Source organism: Podarcis erhardii (genome assembly GCF_964252035.2).
Source record: "Podarcis erhardii genome assembly, chromosome: 3".
In the NCBI taxonomy this organism is placed as follows: domain Eukaryota; kingdom Metazoa; phylum Chordata; class Lepidosauria; order Squamata; family Lacertidae; genus Podarcis; species Podarcis erhardii.
In genome coordinates this window covers 85,771,621-85,795,850 of record NC_138507.1, presented here as the reverse complement: position 1 = coordinate 85,795,850, position 24,230 = coordinate 85,771,621, and the positions used below count along the sequence as shown (strand labels likewise).

General features: G+C 45.0%; 2 protein-coding genes across 4 annotated transcripts in view; one reads left to right on the top strand and one right to left on the bottom strand.

The window, feature by feature from the left end:
• Nucleotides 1–3,247, top strand: part of AARS2 (alanyl-tRNA synthetase 2, mitochondrial) — a 32,822-nt gene extending 29,575 nt beyond the window's left edge. For both annotated transcript variants that reach the window (XM_081854147.1, XM_081854148.1), the window contains 3 exons: nt 569–652; nt 1,378–1,488; nt 2,359–3,247. In XM_081854147.1, the coding sequence (XP_081710273.1) occupies nt 569–652; nt 1,378–1,488; nt 2,359–2,523 (360 nt within the window). In that variant the 3' untranslated portion in view covers nt 2,524–3,247. The remainder of the gene's footprint in view (nt 1–568; nt 653–1,377; nt 1,489–2,358) is intronic.
• Nucleotides 3,248–3,458: 211 nt separating this feature from the next.
• On the bottom strand, nt 3,459–23,944 carry LOC309337555 (uncharacterized protein). 2 transcript variants are annotated; one of them, XM_081854129.1, is made up of 19 exons: nt 23,806–23,944; nt 20,210–20,286; nt 19,066–19,232; nt 17,604–17,830; nt 16,580–16,732; nt 16,314–16,431; nt 15,503–15,653; nt 14,358–14,521; nt 13,658–13,703; nt 11,970–12,109; nt 10,264–10,396; nt 9,495–9,646; nt 9,109–9,266; nt 8,439–8,607; nt 8,143–8,223; nt 6,401–7,340; nt 5,486–5,681; nt 4,749–4,924; nt 3,459–3,690 (listed from the first exon to the last, which is right to left on the bottom strand). In XM_081854129.1, exons 1-19 carry the CDS (start codon nt 23,846–23,848, stop codon nt 3,475–3,477), a joined length of 3,507 nt encoding a protein of 1,168 aa, XP_081710255.1. In that variant the 5' UTR covers nt 23,849–23,944; the 3' UTR covers nt 3,459–3,474. The 2 variants fall into 2 exon arrangements, with proteins under 2 accessions (XP_081710255.1, XP_081710256.1); XM_081854130.1 differs by having other exon boundaries at nt 11,970–12,106.
• Nucleotides 23,945–24,230: the final 286 nt, after the last annotated feature.

The window sequence follows — 24,230 nt, the reverse complement described above, 5'->3', positions numbered from 1 at the left end:
GCCAAATCTGATGCTCTTTCAGAATGGAAGCTTGCTCTCTTGAGAGGAAAGAAAGCTGTGGTGAAATGGCAGCTGGGCGTGCCATGAGCCTGAAGCAGAAAGAGCAGAGTTGGTTCCTCTAACCCCTGGACACTGAAATTTCTTACATATACTGCCTGCCTGTTTCAAATCTAACTTCCCAGCCAGAATGGTTAGATAGTACTCATTAAAAGGAGCAACATTAAAATTTTAGGAAGATTCCTAAATAAGCTCCGTATTGAAAGAGAAGAGCAGTCCTTACCAAACTTGGCAATGGTTTTGGTCCAATAAGTGCAGCTTCATTAAAGAAGCCAAGGTGTAAATGGGTGCTAAATCTTCCTGCCCCATCCCCCTTAAGATACCTAGGTAAATTGTTGCTAGGAATGGCTCCTGTGGGTAAAACAAACATGTCCCCTGGGCATCATTTTTTAAAATGGTGCTTGGCAGAGATGTGGATGTGCATTTGGAAGCATTTTCTCCCCTATGGCACAAATTTTATGTCTGCTACACAGTGCACTGCTGACTGCATTCCCCCACCCCCTTTTTCCAGGCTGCAGAGAAAGCAGATGACCTGCTAGCAAAGTATTCCAACCAGCCAGTCATCATAGATACCATCCCTGTTGAGTCGCCCTCAGTAAGTTTCTACCAGTTGTGCATTTCTTTTGGAAAACAAGGGTAACAGGCAACAAGGGCCAAGCTGCATTAGCTACCTGTGAGCAAGTCCAACTTGTCCTGTTGTGGCAGATCATTCCTTGAGCTCAGCTCTCACAGCTGATGATACTGTAAGGATTTTGGAAGGCCAGAGAGAAGGTAAACCTTGAGCTCCTCAGCAGATTGGGCATCCGTTGAGGGTGGGCTTGCTGGCATGCTCTGAAGATTTTTGTTGAAGAGAATTTCCCTCTTTCTTTCTTTCTTTCTTTCTTTCCCCATAACCAGTACAGTGGTACCTCGGGTTAAGAACTTAATTTGTTCTGGAGGTCCGTTCTTAACCTGAAACTGTTCTTAACCTGAGGTACCACTTTAGCTAATGGGGCCTGCTGCGCGATTTCTGTTCTCATCCTGAAGCAAAGTTCTTAACCCGAGGTACTATTTCTGGGTTAGCGTAACCTGAAGCATCTGTAACCCCAGGTACCACTGTACAAGTTCCTTTTTTGCATCTGTTATCATCCAGTTCCCCATAGGCTGCCCAAAGTGTATCAGAAACACTTCAGAACATCAAAATACACTTTGAAATTCCAGTGGTTTTTCATGTGCTTAACTTTCTTAATCAAAATTGTATATATAACATTGCAGGTCTTTGAGGGAGCATTTCAGTGTAGCAAACACAAGGGATTTTATTTTAACTTATGCTCTTTCTAGGTCCTGATGAAAGTGGTCAACCAGTTATGTGACAAGGTACCAGGGTCCTCAGTGATGTTGCTAAGTCCACAAGCTTCTGGCCAGGTGTTCTGTGCCTGCCAGGTATCCAAGGTAAGCAGGATCCTGTCCCTTGGCTAATAGCTGGCACTGTTCTCTGGAACATAGAATGCAGGAGCCTCATACAGTAACTGTTTCCTATTGTAGAACATAAGTTTTGAATTTTGGTGCTTGTGCTTTCATTAAGTGGTGGAAAAACCATTGCAAATTTTCATTGCCATAACAGTTTGAATAAATAGAAAACACAAAGCCCACTGCTTGATGGTCTTTCCTTGACTGGGTCTAGATAAGGTTTCACAACCAAGGAAAAACAAATTCTGTACTCGGCCTAAATGGGAGAAATTGCAAAAAGGAGGATAGAGGTTGGAATTAGACAACCATAGAGGTGCAAGAAATCATAGCCATGGGAGAGGACATTTAAACCCTATGCTCTGAACTTTAAGGAAATCTAAGAGCCAGTGTGGTGTAGTGGTTAAGAGCTGTGGACTTGTAATCTGGTGAACCTGGTTCGCGTCTCCGCTCCTCCACATGCAGCTGCTGGGTGACCTTGGGCTAGTCACACTTCTGTGAAGTCTCTCAGCCCCACTCACCTCACAGAGTGTTTGTTGTGGGGGAGGAAGGGAAAGGAGAATGTTAGCCGCTTTGAGTCTCCTTAAAGGGAGTGAAAGGCGTGATATCAAATCCAAATTTCTCCTCCGCTATCAGTTACAGGTTCTGCATGTGTGCAGTGAATCCATTAAGAGTGCATAATATGCACATTCTGTGAATGTAAGGTTTTGCACCTGTAATGTTGCCAGTCTATCAGCTTTGAGTAACAAAAGTCCAGAACTGGACTGACTAACACCAAGTTGTCTACATATTTGCTCTACTGGGCCATTCCTGCCAGTTCAGCTAATTTTTCCATTTTTTGGTCTTCTTCCCCAGAGTTCCTTGCCGGTGTTTTCTGCTGCTGACTGGGCCCTGGCTGTCTGCACTCAAATGGGAGGCAAGGCAGGTGGTTCTGGAGTTGTAGCCAGGGGCAGCGGGACAACCAGTGACTTGCAAGGAGTTCTGACAGCAGCTCTGGAATATGCAAAGAGCAAACACTGATTCCTGCTTGCAAGGTCAACGTGTCTGTGCAAGAACACCGAAATGGGACAGTTGCTTGGCTGTGATTGCTAAGAAGATCTGTCTACAGTGGCTAAGCAGCACCTGTTGTGGTATCATAACAGTAGATCTGTCTTGGACTGCAGCTTCTTTTGCAATATTGAGGTGGCAGAAGAGTCTGGACTTGCCCATCTGGTCCTTCATGAAACATTATTATTGCATTTGTAGATAATGGTGTGAGAGGAACAAGGCTGTCCCATAAATGCAGAGGAAGGTAGCAGACAGTGACATAATGAATCTGACCATCAATGGGGCTGAGGGCACCCTGGTGAGAGGAAAGTAACTACAGTATTGCCATTATGATAATGAATAGCAGAGAGGCACACTTGTGATTCACTTTGGGATGAGGAAAGATGGGAGCTCTTTTTCCCAGGAGACCAAGGCCTATAAGTTCAATGGAACTGATTCCAACATAAGTGTAAGGCTACCATATTGTGCATATATATGTTTCTTCAGCAGTCTAGCAACAGAGGTTTCAGCCCTGTACTGTTTTATTTATGCAGATCTTTCGATCAGGAAATTCTGTCAATATACAAAGGAAATCTACTTTACACAAATCATTGTTTCTATATTGCCTAGATAACTTTCATCATCAAAAGTCATCTTTGAGATTCTGAATCTTACTATAATTTCCCCAAAATGCATAGTAACCTTTTGACCTAATAGGGGGAAAAAGTTTTGTGACCAACAAACTGTTAATTGCATAATTAAAATGAAGCCTATTGCTGCTACTTAATCTTTATTTTGTCCCATTTTCAACTGTCTCCAAGTGTTACGTTTTCTGTTACATAATCCTGGCCAACAGCAAGGAGTACATGTGTGGATGCAACACATGTTCTCATCTGTGCGACCTTTTGGCTGCCCCTCTTGGCTCTTGGCTGCCCCTCTGTTACATCAAGCTAGCTTTTTTGGGGAAATCATTCTAAAATGCTCCATAGTGGCTTCTGGCTGCCACTCAGCATTCATGCAAAGTCTTGGGATCTGAATAATGGTGGTACCTTCTTTCATGGTCAAGGGAAGTGAGGGAAACTGAAATCCAGTTGACCTCTTCCTGTTTTGAAACCCAGAAGAGCTAGTCTTGCTGTGACTCATGAGTTCTTTGCTCATGCCCTAAGGAGAAAAGGAGTTACTGTATTAGCGTATTATCATTTTCTAGCCTAAAGTGACACTGGAGTGCATCAATGTTTCTGCAACAACAGCAGGGCAATACCTAGTTGACACACACAAGCTAATTCAACTCCCTGCAACCGGGATGGGGAACCCTGCAGATGTTGCTATAATCCCTGCTCTACAACAAGGAATCCCACGTTTTTCAGACACTTGCTGAGTGTTGGGTCATTTACAGATCATGGTATTCTCTACAGAACTACTTCAACCCATTAAAGAGTACTACTATTGCATATGTAAAAATGTTGTCAAAAAGACCACGTTATGATGCCATATAAAACAACAACAGAGGGTAGGCATTCTGAGAGATGATCAACTCAATTCATCTGCTCCTGCTCTCTAGTGTAGGCTCATGGGACTAAAAATCTTCCCTGAATAGTGACATATTCACAGATAAGCTTTCCAGCAAGTGGTCCTATACATTGCTCCCAAGACTGCTTGTTGTAATTTCTTGCTTTTGATGCCATTCTGCCAAACACATATAAAGCCTGCAATGAACTGTTTACATTTTCGGCTATTCTGTTACATTCTGTTTAATTCCAAAGGCAACAAATACTACCATTACTATATCTACTGTTGGCATGCGTATGCACCCTTTGAGCGTGGAAACGAACCAGAGACTGTATTTGCAACAGGCTCCCAGGCATAGTCATCTGGGTGTAAATGGGGGAGGGAAAACTTAAGTTGGTGGCAGCGTAACTCTCAGCTACAGCAACAGAACATGCTGGTTAGGGTTGTTTGTGCAACACCCAGGAGCTGTTATCACAATTCTTGGCTGTACCAAATTTGGTGATAGCTTTGTCTTTGCAATGCTCTGAGTTGGCTACAGAGGAGGAACTACTTTCTTAGATAAGTAGCAGCTTGCGGGAATATCAGCCTGTATCACTTAGCAGGGAAAAGCCAACACTCTTGCCAGATTGGTTTGTACTTTCACTCCTCTCCCAGTATTCTAAGCCACTGAATCCTAGGAAACGGTAAAGAGTGCAATGCCACACACTGACCTGTAGCGTGAGGCCTTTGCTGATGGAGAAAGTGTAAGTAAAGCCCTCCTGACCCCTGCTTTGCTGGACTTCCCTGGGCCCCTGGAGCGGTGGCAGATGAAGAAGCTGTGTTGGTGGCCCTTGCACCTTTTCAAGCATGGCCCGCCTCTTCCGGAGGAGGAGCTGATTTCTCAACACTGCAGAGAGGGAAGACCTATCAAAGCTGTTTCTTCTCTCAGTGTGATGTACTGGTAAAACACATGGGTGTTACTCTGGAGAACTTTTACTGTACAACCTTACTCCCTGTTCTATGAAACATGTTATGCCCTCAGATAAAATCAGTCAGAAATTGACCAGAGCTGATTTTCACATTTACTGTCTTGAAAGTGGGAGCCTTGTGGACTTTCTGCCAGGAGGCCGAAGCATTTTTCTAAGATTGAATTAGACTAACGGGATACCGAGACCAGGCCCATTTACCCTGGCAGTAGCCAGCCATCTGCTGCCTCTGTTGGAGGTCTTTTCCAGCATTCCCACTTGCGAGATCCTTCCAGCGGAGAGACTGAACCTAGGACTTTATGTATATTTTGCATTAGTACTACACAATTGCACTTAACTTTCCCCACACATCAACCAGGAGCGCAAAACATGTTTTGCCACAGGGATTGCCTATGTTAATGTGCACGCGCGCACACCAATGGCAGGATCTCTGCATGGACATTTGCCATTTTCTTCTGCTTTCCAAGTGAAAATAAACCCACCTGGGGCTTTTTGTGCACTCGCAGGGGACTGCTTGAGCCAGTGTTTTTGGAAAGCGGCCCAGTATGGCAGCAGAATATTAAAGACTGAATCCTTCAACTCATCAAACAAGCTTGGAGGCGGTACTGGAATCTCTTCCTGGATGGCCTGTTCAGCTGCCCGGATAGCTCTCCCCAGCCTCCGAGTATCCACTGCAACCTGGAGGGCAGGAAGCACACATTCATCAGCATCCTGGACTTGGGAGCATGCCAAGATAACCCACAGCAAACATCCTCCCTGCCCACGGCTCTTCCAACAGCAGAATAAAGCAGAAGCAGTAATTTGAGGTCAAGCGTGTGTGCCCTCACTCACACCATTTTAGTACTACTCTGGCCTCTGTTTGGGTATAATCTGGTTTCTCTGCCCGAATGCTGAGAGGCAGCAGCTGCGCGCAGGCAAGGCATTCCCCAGATACAATGAGTCAGGGACTGTGAGAAGCTGAGATTAATTCTGCTGGCAGGAGACTGATAGTAGCATTTAATTATTTTGGAATTACTGGTCTGCAGCCAACACCAACAACTAGTTCGCCAAAGCTACTAGCCTTTATTTATTTATTTATTTAAATTTGTATACCATCCTTCATCGGTAGATCGCAGGGCAGTTCACGGCATAAAAATGCAAGATAAAAACACAAAATATGTAATAAAAACCACTGCTCCCTAGGAAGTCTGATCCACTGTCAAACAGCTCTTTGAATGCACCTCCCTTCCCAAATTTACTCCTTTAGGAGCAGGCTCAAGGGAGAAAAAATACAGCAGTTGTTGCTCCCTTGCCACGCCTGTTGTTTGGAGGTATAAAATAGGGAGCCTTTGCCCCTTGCGCAGGATGTATCCCTGTCACATTTGCTGTCTGCCCCTTACCCAGGAAAGGTGTTGTACCTGTAGCCGGGGCTCAATCTGAGAGTTGAGAAAACAGTCACGTATCACATGGACTTTCTTCTTCAGAAGAGCCATGTCAGGCCAGGCGTGGTGGGCGTTCTTGAATTTCTGCACCTCCAGTAGAAAATGGAGGCCGCTCTCCAGCACAGGGGGGCCATGCCCCTGGAGGTGTTTGAGGAAATGGAGCATCTCGATGGTGGGCCAGCCCTCTGCGGCTTTCCTTAGGGACTGCCAGAAAGAGGTCCTGTCCCCTTTAACAGGTTGAGCTGTGGCTGCTGATCCATCGCGAGCTTTCTGGCTCTTTAAACGCCTGAGAGCCACTTTGGCGGCAATGGAGTGTAGGAACGGTTCCAGCTTCTCCCAGCGCTCCTCTGGGATCTCGGAGGACTGCATCCCATGCTTCCTCAGCCCCTCACTCATTTCATCCCAGAACTGCTCAAAAGCAGGGGCCAGAAAGGAACGCAAAGAGAGCCGGATTTCCTTCCAGCTGGAATCACTTATCCCTCCCCCGGCTACCTCCTTCTTTAACCTCATCTTCAGCTCTTCTGGGAAGCAGGCACTTGGTCCCACAGCTCCTGGCTTGTCCCAGATCTCTAGAAGCTTCGTCACACAACCCAGGCGCTTTTCACTCTGGGCAGCATCCTGGCAAGCCTCCACTTCCTGGAGCAGTCCCAGAATCCTTTGCAGTGCCACATCCTGAATTTTATGAGCCACCTTCCTATAAACATTTAAAACAACGGTGTTGCTGAGCAGGTCAGGTGCATTTTGAGGGGTGGGCACATCTTGAGGGCTTGGTGACCTCTCTCCAGTTGTCTCTTGCTCAGCAGCACTTCCTGTGCAGTGAGACGTCATGGCTGCCTTTTTCCTGCTTCTTTTCCTGTGTCTCCCTCTGCCTTTTTGGTCATGGTGTGGCCAGGCATTCTGCTTCCGTTTCTTTATCCTGCAGGAAGGGCCACACAAATGAGGATCACTGCAGGGCTCGGGAATCACAGCTTCACGTTATCGTTCGATATGAAGCCTCCCTGCTCACAAAGTATTAGCCCATAAATATTTATCACTCAGAGGACTTGGTGAGGGAGAACTATATTCCAGAGGTGTATCAATGAAATGCAAATTCCATTTTAAGAATAAATCACCAAGGAATGGTGCATTTGATTTTATTTTTGCAAAATGTAAAGGGACTGCAGTAGTTTGGGTTTCACCTGGGTACTGAGTGAGGTGGGAAAGGTCAAAAGATGGGTGGGGATGGCCTGAGAAAGCAATCTGGACAGGGAGATAAGAGCTTGGGCAGAGAAAGCAAACCCTCCTCTTTCATTTCAGTAGCCATGACCAAGCTCTATTTGCAGATTTTGCACATGTATTTTCAAACTTTCCTCAACACCTATGAGGGCTAGAATCTCTCTCTCTCTCTCTCTCTCTCAAATATATAAACAAAATGAATTCACAATAAGCGAAATACTTTTAGATTGTGTTGAAAACCGCCCTGTTAATAGCTTCTGCTACACTTTAAGTTCCATATAACGGAAAGATTATACCCAGGGGAAAGCCAGACATTTGCTGGTACCTAAAAAACTTTAGGTACCCTGTTCTCCCCAGATATTACTTTTCATTCATTAGATTATAAATTAGGATATTGTAAGGGCACAGAGGCTAACAGAACAGCATCTTTGTAAATCCAGGCCTCTACTAAATAGAATTCAGCATCTAAGTTGCTCCTTTGTTTCCACAGCATTCTGTATTACCTCTCATTTCCCTCCTGTTTTACTCTATTGCCTTCACTCATGATACTTTGGTCATCGTCATGAGATTCTGGTACACAGTATCTGCAAAAAAGAAAATTAGATGGCAATTTCCCCCCTTTTACAATCAAAGAGCTTAAAAATTATTTGCAAAGAGCACTGGCTGACTGGGAAAAGGATATTTAAAGTTTTCTTTATTGACTCTCAAAACCCATTTTGTTAATAAAGCAACAACTGGGTTTAAACTCAGACTACACCATCTTACATGGTGGGACAGTGTAGGACAGCTTGGGACTCACTCAAGGAAAGTTGTGACTTCATGGCGAAGATAATGGAGCCACATCTCATCCAGAACAGCCAGAACATAGGGGACCACTGGTTCAAAAGTGGAAGGCTTCAGGTCTTCACTGCCAAAGGAAAGCATCCTCTCAAGATGCTGGATGTATTCCAGTATAAGGGCGCTAAGCCCTGCAAGGAAAGGAGAAGCAGAACACAAGGCTGGCTTAAGACCCCCATCTTCAAAGTGCAGGTTTGCTATGATAGTTCTTTGGATGAGCTATTACTTAGACACCAAGTTTCCCCATGCAGTACTACAATTCCCAGCACCCTTAACAAACTACAATTCCCAGGATTTGGGGAAAGGTGTTTGCTTTAAGGATTTGGTGCATATGCTGCCTCAGTGTTAACAGCTCTGTGTATGCTGCAGGCCTGCTATTTCTCTCTCTGGAACACTCCTCTCAAATTCCTGTGTGTGTGTGAGAGAGAGAGAGAGAGGTGCAATGCTGCCAAATTTTGACTGTGGTCTTTCCCATCCCTGGCATGTGTTCCCCAAGAGATAAACCCTGAAGGAATGTGGCCCTCAACAGATCAAAGGGTTCTCACTCCTAACAGACCTAGCTTCCTGCCACCTCAGAGGCATATGACAGAGCAGAGGTAACAAATGCTACTCCACATTCCTGGATAGCTCACCTGTGTTGCATCCCGCATAAGACGCCATAAATGTCTGAAAAATCTGCCAAGCAATATGGTGAATTTCTGACTGGCTTGCCTCCTGCGCCCATGCAGCCTCATAGAGCTTCAGCTTCCTCCACAGCAACAGGTTATGGGACTTCTGAGGATCCTCAAACCTGAAGGGTAAACCAGGAAAGCTGCCTCCCTTAGCTTAACAGAGAACTGGAAAAATGCCGCCAATAAAACCAGGAATATAAGGAGGCAGCTGGTCTGCACAAGGCTGCGAAAACATTCCCCACAAGTGAATATCCTCCCTTGGGTCACAGATAGGAAGCAACACACACACACACACACCCCGACAAAGAACAGTAAATGTTCAGGCTGCTAAGAAAAGCACAACTCACCGAGTCAAGTAGTGAAGAAAGCCGTCACCATCCCCCAGGTCACACATCAGTACCTGGAGAAATCGGGTGGTGCTCAGTGTTTCAGAGGGGTCTGCTGGGAGGTCCAACTGCTTGCTTGGACCAATTCCACTTTTTCTGTTCCTCCTAAATTGCTGAAGCAAAGATGGACAGATATCACAGCCGTAGCAAAGCATTGAATGTTCCTTCAGGGCCTCACTGCTAGATAGAGTGGAGCCAGGGCAAGAACTGTGTCCAGATTCTCCAAGGCCATTCTGAAACTCAGCTTATTTGATAAAGCAGAGTTACCCTAAATGCATACTTGGTCACCACGACTACCAGTGAAAGCCTGGAAGCATGTATTGGGAATCTGCAGCTATCCAGATGTGATTGAATCCTAGCTCCCAGCAATCCCAGCTGGCATGGCCAATGGTCAAAAATGATGGGAGTTGTGGTCCAGCAACATCTGGGGGCACAGATTCCCCACCCCCTGCTTTAAAGCGACCTGGCTGCCAGCCCTCCCCCACCTCACCCCAAATTCTCATGCGAGTTTCCCACAAGTCCCTAATATCAAGTCACCTTAATTTCAAGTCACCTTAACTTAGTCAATTACAGACCACGGGATGATCAAACTGCTGGGGAAGGGAGGAGGGTTGCAGCAGGGAGAAATCCATTACATCAAGGGAGTTATTTATGACCACAGGATAACAGTATAGGTCAGAAATAAAACAGAACCAAGCATTCTGTGATTTTGAAGGGTTGGTACGCACACCATTCTCGAGTCTTCATTTCTCATTGTGTCCCTTTGGTCATCCACAACAGGAAGCGATGCCGCCATGTTAAGAGAGGACAGGAAGTCAGTACTTGGGAAGAGCTCCTTGTCGATTGGGAAGCCTGAACTGAGCCTAAGCATTCAGAAGTGTTAACATAAACAGGCTGGCATTATTTTGAGCCAACAAACAGCCTTCCACTTTCCCCATTTGAAAAAGAGAGGGAGATGACAGGACACCAGCAAACTCCTCAGCTTGAGGAAGACAACAGAGAATGCAAGCACCCTGAGGAGCCAATTTGCACATTATAGTCACCACATGAAGATCACTTTTAAATGTTCAGTGTAGCAGCTGTTAATGTGTAACAATGAATGTGAATTTTACCTTCTGTACAGAAGGCTAGTTTCTTCACACATCCCTCTCTGGCCTCCAACTAGGCAAGCAAGAGGCATTGCCAGAGTTCAAGGGCACACTGCAGCCTGGCAAGAGCACCCAAGGAAGGTGCAAAGCAAGGCTGGTGAGAGGTGTGGCATTGGGAGAGTCCCAAGCGCCAGGCAGAGAAACATGGAGGGTTGCATTTGGCCCTGAGGCCTGAGGTTCCCCATCCCTGCTCCAGTGTTCCATGCATTGGTAGGAGACTGGATTAGATCACCCTTTGGCCTCCCTTCCAACTCAATGATTCTGTGCAATAATCCAAGCTCCCGTTTACCTGCCCTAGATCTCTCATAAGAACATAAGAAGAGCTTGCTGGATCAGGCCAATGGCCCATCTATTTCAGCATCCTGTTCTCACAGCGGCCAACCAGGTGCCTGTGGGAAGCAAACAGGACCTGAGCACAACATCACTATCTCCTCCCCCGAATTCTGGCATTCAGAAGCATTTCTGCCTCTGACTATTTAGGCAGAGCATAACCATCATGGCTAGTAGCCATTGGTAGCCATTATCCTCCATGAATCTGTCTAATCCTAAAGCCATCCGAGTTGGTGGCCTTCATTGCCCCCTGTGGGAGTGGTTCCATGGTTTAACTGCATGAAGAAGCGCTTTCTTTTATCTGCCCTAAATCTTCCAACATTCAGCTACATTTTATGCCCACAAGTTCTAGTGTTTATAGGGAAGGAGAAAAACCTTTCTCTATCCACTTGCTCCATGCCGTTCGTAATTTCATAAACTTCTATCATGTGACCCCTTACTCGCCTTTTCTCTAAACGAAAAAGACATTGCCTCATCTTCCTGTCAAAGGTCTCTCTGGTTATTGAATTTTGCTGCCAGAGTGAAATATACTCAGAGTCGAGAGTGGATTTCATGCTCTTTATTCAGCTCATAGTGGTGAGGAGGAATGGAAGTTCCCCCAGAATGTCTGCTTTAAATACATTATTTACACAATGGGCCCCACGTGATTGGCTAATTCCGGGATTCACCTGTAGGCCAATCAGGTTGCGGATTCACTTTCACCTGGAGCTGGATTGGGTGGCTCCTTTGGACCAATCAGACTGCTGCATTCTGGATCCTATTGTTCTAGGGCCAATAAGACTGCTGCATTCTGAATCCTATTGTTCTAGGACCAATCAGACTGCTGCATTTTGGATCCTATTCAACTCAGTAAATAACACAGAGAAATATCATTTTACTGCCCGGTGCAGCTGAAAAAAATAACCCATTCCGCACACCCCAAATTCCCATTCATTTCATGATCCCTCAACACACAAACCTGCACTGCCTGGTCCTCTGGTGGTGAATGAGAAACCGGGGGACCCAGTAGGAGCGCAGGCGCCTCAAAGCATCGTATTGGTTTCTGCTCAAGGCAGCAAAAGCAGTCTCCTCAGGGCTTGAAGTTTCATCACGTTGCTGCTGCCAGCAGAGGGTCAGGAAAGCAGTAATGTTATTATGCAATTTGTAGAAAATGGAAATTAAATAACCACTTGTCATGTTTCTTCTAGACATTTGCAGTTGCTACCACCTCCTTTATTGCTCTCACACTGGCTGAGTCCAGGCAAAGTCCCTCTAATACAAGGATGTGTCTAGGGGCCTGATTTAGGTTTGATGAGGCCCTAAGCTACTGAAGGTAATGGAGCCCTTTATATGTCCAGCTGTCCTGGTCAACAACAAATTGTCACTGCTTTCTGTGCTGAATATATGCTATGTGGTAATTTATGGACCTAATAGGTATCTAAAGCCATTTGCACATAACAAATAGGAGCCTGCACAACAGAAAACACTGTTGCTGTATGTACGTTTTATTTTATTTTATTTTTTATCTTATGTTTTGGAAATGTACATCCATTTGTTTTTTCCTTTAATTTTTTGGGGGTCCTCCAAGAGAGTGGGGCCCTAAGCTATAGCTTGTTTAGCTTATAAGTAAATCTGGCACTGGATGTGTCACCTGTGTGACAGCTCCCAAGGTGTTATTGGACTACAACTCCCATCATCCCTTCCTATTGGCCATACTGTCTTGGGCTGATGGGAATTAGATTCACCAATATCAGGAGGACCACAACTTTCCCAGCCCTGTTTAACAGCTTGTTGAGTAAGGTATGTACTTCAAAGGGTGTGGAGTATGCCAGTTGGAATGGAAACTACCACAGAAGCAACAACAATCACACCAGATACCCTTCATATAAATGGGGCCTAAGTTCTTTCACAGGTGGTAAGGCTTAAATAAGTTGTTATTATTCACACATTCTTACAGATTTCCTGAGTTCTATACACAGAACTATCCGTGTAGGTGCTCTAAGGTGATGCCTTTTTAAGACTTTGCAAAAGACTGTTGATAACTCTCATGTTCTGCTGACTTGTCTTAAGATGGTCCAAAAAGGCATAAGTGAGGGGCGGAGATTATCATAGCCAGGGAGGAGGAACAAATCAGATGTCTTTGTCAAATAACACAAAAGGACAAGACTGTCATTTGAACGAGACACAAAGAGCTGGTGATTGCAGTTTTGGTATAGGTCCACCCACAATGGGAAGGTGTGGAGACAGTGGCGTGATGCAGAATCAATCTGCAATGAGCTTTTATTTTTAAAGCAGAACAGCCGTTACTGAATGCTGCAAAAATAGTCCATGTCTGGAAGCACCCACAATGCAAAGTTGGAAACAATGGTAAAAAGGCCAACAGAGGGAGGATAGAAAGAGGAAACAGAAGCTTGCTCTAATACAAAACACACCTCCCCCCCACCCATCATGAGATTCAGGCTACAGCTTCAGGAAACAAAGAATTTTCCTGACAGAGGAGGTGGTAGGAGGTAGACATTTGTCCCTGGACTTCCACCCCCATGCAGGCTAGCAGCTGAGCTACGCAGTTGGCAGATTCGTCAGTTTCCCCGGGGAGAGCAAAGGTTCTCTTAAAGCTGTGACCTGGAAAAACGCAGGGACACCTGCACCCCAAGCAGCATTACTCACCCGACAGGCAGGAGGAAGCATCAGCTTGTACTTGGCTTGAATGCTCCTGCCAACAAAAGAAGAAGGAAAAGCTAGAGCAGGAAACGTCTGAGGTTAAGTGCAAGCTGGCTGAGCCAGAAACTTAGATTTGGTGGGGCAAGTGGGTGGGCCACATAACTTAGAGAGCCAGTTTGTTGCTAACACATCATGGCATCAGCCTGCATGGGGCTCTCTTCTAGTGTGATACCACCCAGATGTTTAAGAAACACTGAAGTGGTGGTCATGTGGTGCAAGACAGCACCAGCATCGCTATTAGCCCCACTGGGGGTGCGGGAAGTACAGTCATCTCATAGGTGCCCACATTTTTATCCATGCTGTGGAGCTAATAGCAGCTTTGAAGGTGATACAGTTTTGGTAAACAGCATGACGGAAAGGATTAAGCATCTTCTGCCAGCTAACAAGCAGGGGCGAAACTAGGCTTTATTTCACCCAGGTCAAAGACCCAATTTGGCTCAACCCCCCCCCCCCCCGGAGGCTTCACCCAGGGCAATGATGATGATGATGATGATGATGATGATGATGATGGCTAGGCCCTTGCTCCCTGTAGCTACAGCACTGCAACAAGTGCTTTATAAAAAGACCCAGTCAGGGATCTCCCATGTCACATCTGTATAGCCATTCTCATCCACATCTAGTTTGAAAAATTCATTTGCATCCATACCGAAGAGCGCTGAAAAAGAACAGCTGGATCTCCTGGGATGCAGTTCTGGCCTTCTCCAGGCGCGTGGTGTGCTCCATAATATCCTCACAGTCAATCCAGAAGTCAAGGAGGTGGATTCCCAGTGTGCCATGGAGGAACTCCCTGAAGCTGTCCATGCCAGCCCTCTGCAATACAAGAGAGAGGGAGGGAGGGAGAGGAAAGATAGCAAGTAGAGCTGTAAGCACCTGAAAGGAGAAGGAAATGCCACCTGCCCACAGCTATACATCTGAGGGCCCATTCTATCTGAGGGCCCATTCTATCTGAGGGCCCATTCAAGAGGAAAAAATGGGGAAAGTTACATGCAGGGAGAAGTGGGGGTGTGTGGTGCTTCAAAGCTCTGCCCTTTCCAACATGCCATTTTTACCCAGTTTACTCATGCAGGCCCCTGGTGCCAAGTACAGCCCTGAATGGGTCTTTTCTGTAGTAGCCCCCCTGTCTATGGAATGCTCTCCTCAGGGAGGTCCACCTGGCACCAACTTTGCCATTGTTTCAGCACCGGGCAAAGACAATTGTGTTTTCCTTTCAACTGACTGTTTGTCATGTTCTGGGTGGTTACCTTGAGAACTAATTCTTTCATGACACTGTATTCTTTACTATGTCTTTAACATGTTTGTGCAATTTATTATTATTATTATTACATTTCTATTTTGGTTGTAAACTGTGTTGGGACTTTTTGTAGTGGAAAGCAATCTATAACTTTAATCAACCTAAACCTAGTGGAGGGTTCTACACGCATGGAGACCGAATGCCCTAATAGGGCCACTGTTGTTAACACTGCAGTTCACATCACCATTGAACAGAGTGAGACAACCACCTTTTCTCCTGTGACTTTGGTAGTCATCATCGAAATACAAGATCAGAGAATCAGAGACTTGGGAAGGACCCTGAGGATCATATAGTTGACACCCCTGCAATGAAGGAATATGCAGCTGTCCCTTTTGGGGATCGAATCTGCAACCTTGGCATTTATCAGCATCATGCTCTAACCGACTGAGCTATGCTATATAGATGGATCCATATAAGTCAGGAAGCAGGGAAAATGAGCTGGATAGAGAGAATGCCCCCAAGCCAAGTTTCTCATCAGGATGCCACATTACTGTACTCACAGTCCCTAGGATCTCTTCTTTTAGCTGCTGCAGAGCGGCACTTCCAAAGCAAGGCAAAAGAAATGTGTCCCCTTCCCCTTCCTGGGACTTCCTTGTCTCATTCAAGTCAAACTGCAATACCTTCCCAGGACCTGAAAATGGCTTCTGGCAACTTCAAAAGGAACAGATGGAACATTGTGTCAAAACCAGACAATTGATGGGAACGGCTTTTTGCAGGCAAATCTTAGGGCATTAACAGAATTAGATAGTTCAAAGTGATATCAAAGTTCATTTAGTCTGATGCAGGAAACATACTATTACAACATGCCTGTAGAATTGCCTGTAGAATATACAGGATGGGTGCCACCACTGATAAAGCACAACACCGTGTTGCTGTGCTTCAGGCAGCCAAGAAATCTGGATCATATTCTCATAAGACAAACAAGGCATGCAGGGAGGAACATATAGAAGAAAGCAGTCTGTAAGGTACTCAGGTCCCAAGCTGTTTTAGGTTTTTAAAGCTTAAAACAATTGCCTTAAATTGGGCACAGTAATGGACTGGCCACCATTGTAGATCAACCAATATGGACATAATTCTGTTCTGATAACCTTTATCCAGTAAATATTCTGGCAACAACATTTTGCATTAGATAACTCTCAAGCATGGAAAGCTTGAATTCATAGTCACCATGAAAAGTGAGCTGCGCCGTACACATTGCACAACAGATTTCAGGTTTCACAAGACCATTTCATCTGGCAGGAGAAAATTACATTAACTTGGTTAGAAATAATTTGGTATCCTCGTCATGGCACTTTTAGCAGCCAGACTTACCCATCCATGTGAAGTTCAGTGAATTCTTGATCAGGCGAGGAGGCAAGAGCAGCTCTGCTTAGATGAATTGGAGTTACCACTGGCTCACCAGCATTGGTCCAGCCACTTCTGAGCCTTCCTGTAAGGGGACGCATATCAGAAGCAAAATCACAAATAGCTGACCTTTGAAAGCACTTCCTTCCAGGGGCCAGGGCAATGAATGCACCCTTTTCCAGCTAGCTCTTAGCCAACCTCCAATTTCCCCAACCTAGCTGCAGGGTTCCTACCAGTTGCTCTTCGTATGCTGGAGTCAGACAGGAGTCTCTGGAGCTGGAGCCTGCTCAGATGTTCTGTGGCTGGAGATAGAGCTAAACTCAAGATACCTGGGAACTCCAAAGATATCTCAGTGGAGGTTTGGCCAGATGGTCTTACAAAATGTCCTGCAGGAAAGCATGGAGACAGAAGGTTAGAGGTATCAGAAGGGAAATGTTTACAGATGAGCTGATGGATGGCGAGGCTTGCTCCCCACCTGGGTGTAGAATAGAAATACAGTGGTACCTCGGGTTACATACACTTCAGGTTACATACGCTTCAGGTTACAGACTCCACTAACCCAGAAATATTACCTCAGGTTAAGAACTTTGCTTCAGGATGAGAACAGAAATCGTGCTCCAGTGGTGCAGCAGCAGCAGGAGGCCCCATTAGCTAAAGTGGTGCCTCAGGTTAAGAACAGTTTCAGGTTAAGAACGGACCTCCAGAACGAATTAAGTACTTAACCCGAGGTACCACTGTAAGTGCAATGGGTTCATGTGACAGTAGGAAGGCTTGGATCCTGCCCCATCTAAGTCATTTTCCAAACTCCCTTTTGACATGGTCAAGGCAACATAAATAATTTTACTTTTGCATGGCAGGTCCATTTTAGGAATCTTAGCTCGGATTACTTTAAAAAGAACTAGCCACAAATTCATTGACAACAAATCTATCAATGGCTATTAGGCGATGGCAGCTTCATGTACTAAGTAAAAAGGTTGCTATTGCTGGAAAGGAGGTGATCCTTGGTCATTACCATTTTCTGCACCTTTACCATTTCTAAAATACCTTTCGAGGTGAGGCAACCAGAACTATACACAGTATTCCAAGTGCAGTCACACAACTTAGTTTTGTCTTCTTTCCAGCCAACCAAATAGCAGTATGAGAGCTAAACATGCGAAGAGACTGACAGGCATCTCTCCAGCAGTGGAAAGGGACCAAGATATGGCTGAGGAGATCCACTCCTGAGGGTGCAGAAGACAGCAGCTGAGGGAGACTCACCTAGGCAGGCTGGAGTACTGCGTGTTTGGCTAGGAAGTCTTAGCAGCACGTGGCTTGGGACTCCAGTGGGCTGCCGCTCTGTTGATGAATGGCTGGGGATGCTGGAGATGGCAGTGCTGTCAGACTGGCGACTGAACCCACGAATTGCGTAGCGACTCCCTGGGCACTTCTCATCCAGAGGACACAGCAACAGCTTTGCCAGTTTATACTCCAGGTAAAAGAGAGTCCTAGCAGGAAACAGGCAGCAAATGAACGCTTCAGAAACAGTGACAGCTCAGAGCACCAGGCCACAGGAAGAGCTGCAAGGCATTATTCTAAGCCCACTTTATCCTTTAGAAAATTATTTTAGGTGGTACATTCATCATATTCACAGTTAAACTGTTAACTTTTACAAATTAGAAAAGGGGGGCATGATTCACAAATCCCCCCCCCTTCAGAAAGTCTACTTGCACATGCTTCTGTGACAGAAAATTTGTTTACAGGTAGGTAGCCGTGTTGGTGTGTCGTAGTCGAAACAAACAAACAAAAAAATCCCTTCCAGTAGCACCTTAGAGACCAACTAAGTTTGTTATTGGTATGAGCTTTCGTGTGCATGCCCACTTTTTCAGAAAATTTGTTCTTATATTGCAACATGGGGTTTAGGCTGGTTAGTTCTATCTTTAGCACTGGAGGGGATCTCTAGATGTTGCTGGACTACAGCCCCCATCATTCTTGACCCTTAGCCCTGCTGGTGGGGATTGATGGGAGTTGGAGTTCAACAATCAGAAGGGCCACAGGTTCCCTAACCCTGCGCCAAAAGGTATTGGCAGGTTTTATAACATTGGAAATGCCTTCGGTTGCATTCCTTATTCTGAAGTCCACAGTAGGCAATGGGTCTTCATCCCATGTGACTGCAACCTGGGACAGATTTGCTTGGACACAGCATGAGAATATCTGTTCAAGCCCCTTGGTCTCAGGGGCTTGAAGTTTAGCTGTTGTTACTTATGAGGGAAGGAAAAGTACATGCTCAAATTATCCTCTTTGGTTGCCGGCGATTAATGCAATACTGCATGGAAGGAGTCATGTCCCAGAGCTCAGTGCCGCTTCTGAAAGTAATTAAGGGGCCCAATATAATATGGGATGAAATTAAGCACAGGAACTGGTTCTGTTGTTCTAGCTGTGAACATGACTGGGCCAAACAAATAAAACTGCTGGATGTCAGAGACTTACTGATCTGTAGGATGGGCATATTACACACTACATGACATTCAATGGCTTCCGTGTTTCCTGTCCATTTCCCTCTTCGCAAGATTAAAATGACTGCAACCACCTTATAGACACATAGGAATTCACAGCAGCAGGAACAAAACCCTGAACCCATATCTGAAGCATGGAAAATACCTGCAATGCAACAGGTCAACGGAAAGGTAAGAAATAGTGCAGAGCATTGTATAGGAAAATGGAAACAGATCCAGTGCTCAACCTTTGAAATGGGAGGAAGCGCTCCTGCGCTAACCAGCTCAGGGCCCTTTCCCTCTCTGTATCGGTTGCTCCATAGCAAAGGGAATTTGACCCAATTGGCAAGAGGAAGCCATCCAGCTCCTGCAGTCGTCCTGTCAGCCGGTCATAATGCAGTCTAAGAGGGAAAGCCTACTTGAAAGAGAAACAGCATCCCTTTAGGCAGGAAAGTGGCACATCACCTGAAAAGCCGGTAGAACAGTGTCTGCAGAGGTCACTTTTAGTTCTAAGAAGAATATGAGCACAGAGTATTTCTGAGCAGTCACTCACCACAGGTCCTTCAGCAGCCATTAAAACCTGGCTTTGCAACCGGTGCTACAAATATATATGCCAGAAAGTGGAAAGCTGGAAGGGCAACTGAGCAAGCATTTAGTCTTGTCCTTACTCCATTGCATCAAACAAGTAACTGTTTGTTTGTTTGTTTTAAAAAATGCAAATGTGCTTATGCATATCTTCAGTCATGCCTCACATTTATAAAATGTTTTTTAAAAATATGTCATGGGAGGTGAGAGGCCAGGAATGGAAGATGGGGACACAAATTGAATTACGGTGCTGTACTTGGTTCTGTCTTCCATGGGCTCTGGCTCCCCCTGCTTTCTGACCTACCAGTCCCAATGGATCCTGGCCACCTCTGCTATTAGCCCTTCTCCCCACATCCACTGTGATCCCAATGAAAATTCCTTCCTGGAGCCATTATTAACCCTGGAAATGAAATCTCCATTTACATATATATTCATCAGAGTTGTAGTGTGAGGTGGGGCAAGGATTAATTCTCCTTGCCCAGTCCTGATCTTATAGAAACCGTCTTTATACCAAGTCAAACCACTGGTCCATCTAGCTCAGTATTATCCACACCTACTAAGCAGTGGCTTTCTAGAATTTCAGGAAGAAATACTTCACATCCCCACTTGGAAGACACCAGGGATTGAACCTGGGACCTTTTGCATGCAGCCCTTTCCCACAAATATCCCCCACCCACCTGCTGTTTACATTTAAAAACAAAACAAAACCCAATGTACTGTTCTGGGAAGAACAGTATGTCAAGTATCCTTCTAACCCAGCCAAAACCCAGAGTTCAGATAACAGGGAAAGATGTGACCTCTACTCACAGGCATAGCCAGAAAAGCATTGAATGTTTCCAGAAAGAGGTCATCATAAGTCAGCAGCTCCTCTAGAAGCTCATGCTCTGAAACAAAATCAAAAACCAAGGCAGCAATGTAAGACACTGAGGTCTACAAGCCTCACACAGAGGCTCACACTGAGAGGAACTGGGTTCACGTCTCCGCTCCTCCACATGCAGCTGCTGGGTGACCTTGGGCTAGTCACACTTCTCTGAAGTCTCTCAGCCCCACTCACCTCACAGAGTGTTTGTTGTGGGGGAGGAAGGGGAAGGAGAATGTTAGCCGCTTTGAGACTCCTGAAAGGGAGTGAAAGGCGGGATATCAAATCCAAACTCCTCTTCTTCTTCTCTGCAACACCCAGGAACAAGATCTCATTGGTTTGCATAAGGGAAACCTCATCTGGAATCATTCATGGATACTTTAACAGGAGCTGATGGCAGCCAGAGCTCAGAACATCTCAGTTAAGACAGGATGGCTCCACAAAAGATATGCTGAAGTACTACATTTTGGAGGTATCATATCATAGTCACAAGTAAATCATGTAATAACAGAGTCTTGTGGCACCTTAACAAATTATGGCATAAATGTTTCTAGACTACAATTCACTTCATCAGATGCACCTGAAGTCATATCTTAATAGTTTGGTCAGTCTTTCGGGTGCAATAAAAAGGAGTTGTTTTTTCCTGTAAGAGACTAAAATGGCCACTCTGAAAATTGTATCATGACACTTTCCACACAGTGAGGAAGATATTCTGCTGAGATTGGGACATGGCTTGTCTCTCTCAGTATTTTCTTCAGGTTTCCAATTTGAAAGAATTGGATACCTGTAATTCTTGTGAGCTAATTTTTCAATGCTCATTTAAGTTTTGGTGTGTTCTGAGGATGGCTTTTTCTTTCTTTCCATATATCACAATCCCATCCATGTGTGTAATAAGAAGGCTGGGCAAGGTGTGTGTGAGTGTGTGTTTAATCTTGTGCTTCAGATGCAATGTGAACACTATTTTGGGGGATGCATACAAAACCGGTCTGAATAATTTTATATCACGCACACACAGTATTACACACAAGATATGGCTTTGCAGCCCAGAAATGGAAGCGAGAAGAAATTCTGACAAAAGAAGAATGGCAGGCAAAATTAATGAACTATGCAGAATTGGACAAAATGACAGGAAGGATTCGAAACCTGCGGGACCAGAGATTTACAGAAGATTGGAAGAAGTATATGAATTATTTGAAGAGCAACTGTAATCAACAAATTAGAAGACTCCTGCTGGTTTTCAAATATTCTCAGGGACGGACTTTGGTAATCTTTCATAATATGGCGCCCTGCGTGAGGCCAAAATTTGGTGCCCCCCCCAAATAGATCTTCTGAATTGTGGATCTTCTCAATTTTGTGTCCCCCTCGGTTCGGCGCCCTGTCTGGGGGGCGGAACTGCCTGCACCACGCTAAATCTGGCACTGCTATTCTGTTTGCTGTTACTCCACCCTTAGATATTTTCACTGCTATGGAATGTAGATATTAGTTCTGCTTATCTCATGCATTGCTGTGACATGCTCTATGGGGAGCTGGCTTCAGGCAACAGGCCAATTGGCAGACCAACTCTGCATTACGAAAACATCTGCAAATGTGACATGTTGGCTGGCAACATCAACCCTGCCGTGTGGGAATCCTTTCCAGAGCACTGCAGTGCCTGGAGACAGACAGTCATGTTGTGTATCCATAGCAGTGACCAGAGAAAGAATGACCACTGGGAGGAGTGCAGAAAGAGCAAACACCATGGTGCATCTGCATGAGTAGAATGTGCGTTTTTATTTAAAATGCATCTCTGAGTTATTTGTGGGGCATAGGAATTCGTTCATTTCCCCCCCAAAAATATAGTCTGGCCCCCCACAAGGTGTGAGGGACAGTGGACCAGCCCCCTGCTGAAAAAGTTTGCTGACCCCTGGGTTAGAGTGTCAAACTGGGAGGACCCAGGTTCAAACTTCCAGTCATGAAGCTCATTGGGTAACCTTCAGTCAAACACTACTTATGCTAACCTACCTCACATAATAATTGTGAGGATTAAATGGAATGAGGAAACCATGCATGCCAGCCTGAGCTTCAGGGAGGGTTGGGCTATAAATGAAAGTTTAAAATAAATGAAGTTCAATCCAGGGGCTATTTAGTACATAATAAGGTATGCTCTCTGTTCCCGTTTTTGAAAATGCAAATAAATTTCTTTTTTAAAAAAATACACAGTAAGGTAAATATTCCTACTTAAATTTCAAAACATATTTAACCATATGGTAAAACAGAAATGGATATAAATTCTTTTGATTGATAATTATATTTAACTGCATGTTTTCCTTGAATTTGGCCTAAATTTTTCTGTGGCACCTTTCCCTGTTTTCTCTCTGCATTTCAACAGGCAATAGGTGGGAGAGGAAAGTTCAAGTTTTGTTGGAAGGAGCCAGATGTAAAGAAGGAACACACAGAAAAGGAAGAAAGAAACATAAGTAACTGAATGAGTCTAAAAGTCAACCTTCAGTAACTTGGAGCCATTCCACTCTTACACTCTTCGATTTAGAGTTAGACACTCATCAAGTTACCTTTGGACGCACAAGCCTTATCTCCAAATGACCATATGAAAAGCTTAACTGTCTCTGAACATGGAAGTTTCATACCGATAGACCTTTCCTTGTGAATGTATCATCTCCTTTTGAAGCCATCCAAACCACTGGTCCATCACCACATCTTGTGGCTATGAGTTCCATATGTTAATGATAAGTTGTGTAAAGAAGTACTTCCCTTGGTCCATCTCACACCTGTAGTTAATTGGTTTCATTGGGTGACCTCCAAGTCCACATCCTGCATCGTTTTGGAACTTCTTAATCTCTTTCTAAACTGCATATCTCCAAACACAGGCTCCTCTCAGGCAGCTGAAAAACTCAGATCTCTTTTTCCACTTCTTGGCTACATTGCCCATCCCTAAACTGTTCTCTAGAATGTGGTTGCCTAGCAAGTGGGACATCCCTTTTGGGAAGAGCAAAAGCCAGAGCAGAAGCACATATATGAGATGGCCACACACAAAAGGGAAGCTTGCCATTCTGTGACACTATTACGTGGCTATAGCTTCATTCCAGCTCCATCCCCCCAGGATGAAGTTCATTTTAAAAGGCTCATCCTCCAACTCATGCACTTATCCCTGAATCTAACCATTATTCAGAAGTAAGGAATGTAAGGAGGCCGCAATTTCCACCCCGTCCTCTGCTTATCACAATCAGCACTCTTTCTGTTCTGCTACAGTTCAGTTTCTGCTAAAACCTACATTATTCATCTAGGCCAAAATCAAAATAATCAATTGTGCAATTAATTTCAATGAATTTCAATGGAAGGGAAAGATGAAAAACAATGCAGAAAAAAACGTAATGGTTTACATAAATTTCTGGACAAAAAAACCCATCAATACCGAATACTACATGTGTTTTGCTTACATGATTTCCATTCCTGCCCTCAAATGAATGTGCCAATAGTGGTGATTTGTGCTCTCATTTCCATTTGATTGACTTCTCCAGCATCCCTATCCAGAAGAAATTATACTCACCTGTTCCTGGAGTCTTGGTTCTGGGCCCTTCTGTTACGTGCATTTTTAGGGCGATTGTGGAGAAGACTTCTCTTCCTCTCCTCTCCTGTTTGCTTTCACTCAACTGAAGCTCTGTTTACAGGGGAAGTATTTACAGTTGGTGGCAACTGAGTCACTGGGTGGAGCAAGGTAGGCTTCTCAATCTTCCAGAGTACCTGTTTGTCCCCAGCAGAGGCAGCTTTGCAGATGGTTTACAGGTGAAGTGCGGAGCAGTCCTCAACCCATTAAGCTGAGGTTTGAGGCACCTCCCTCTATCAAACAGCAGTTGCTAAGCTGAGCGATTTCCCTACACTTACTGGGTGGCAGAGCAAGTCACAGCTTCTCAAATCCTTCACTTGCTTTTGTACTCTGATCTGCTTAATTCTAGTGTCAGCCAAGGGCTTGTC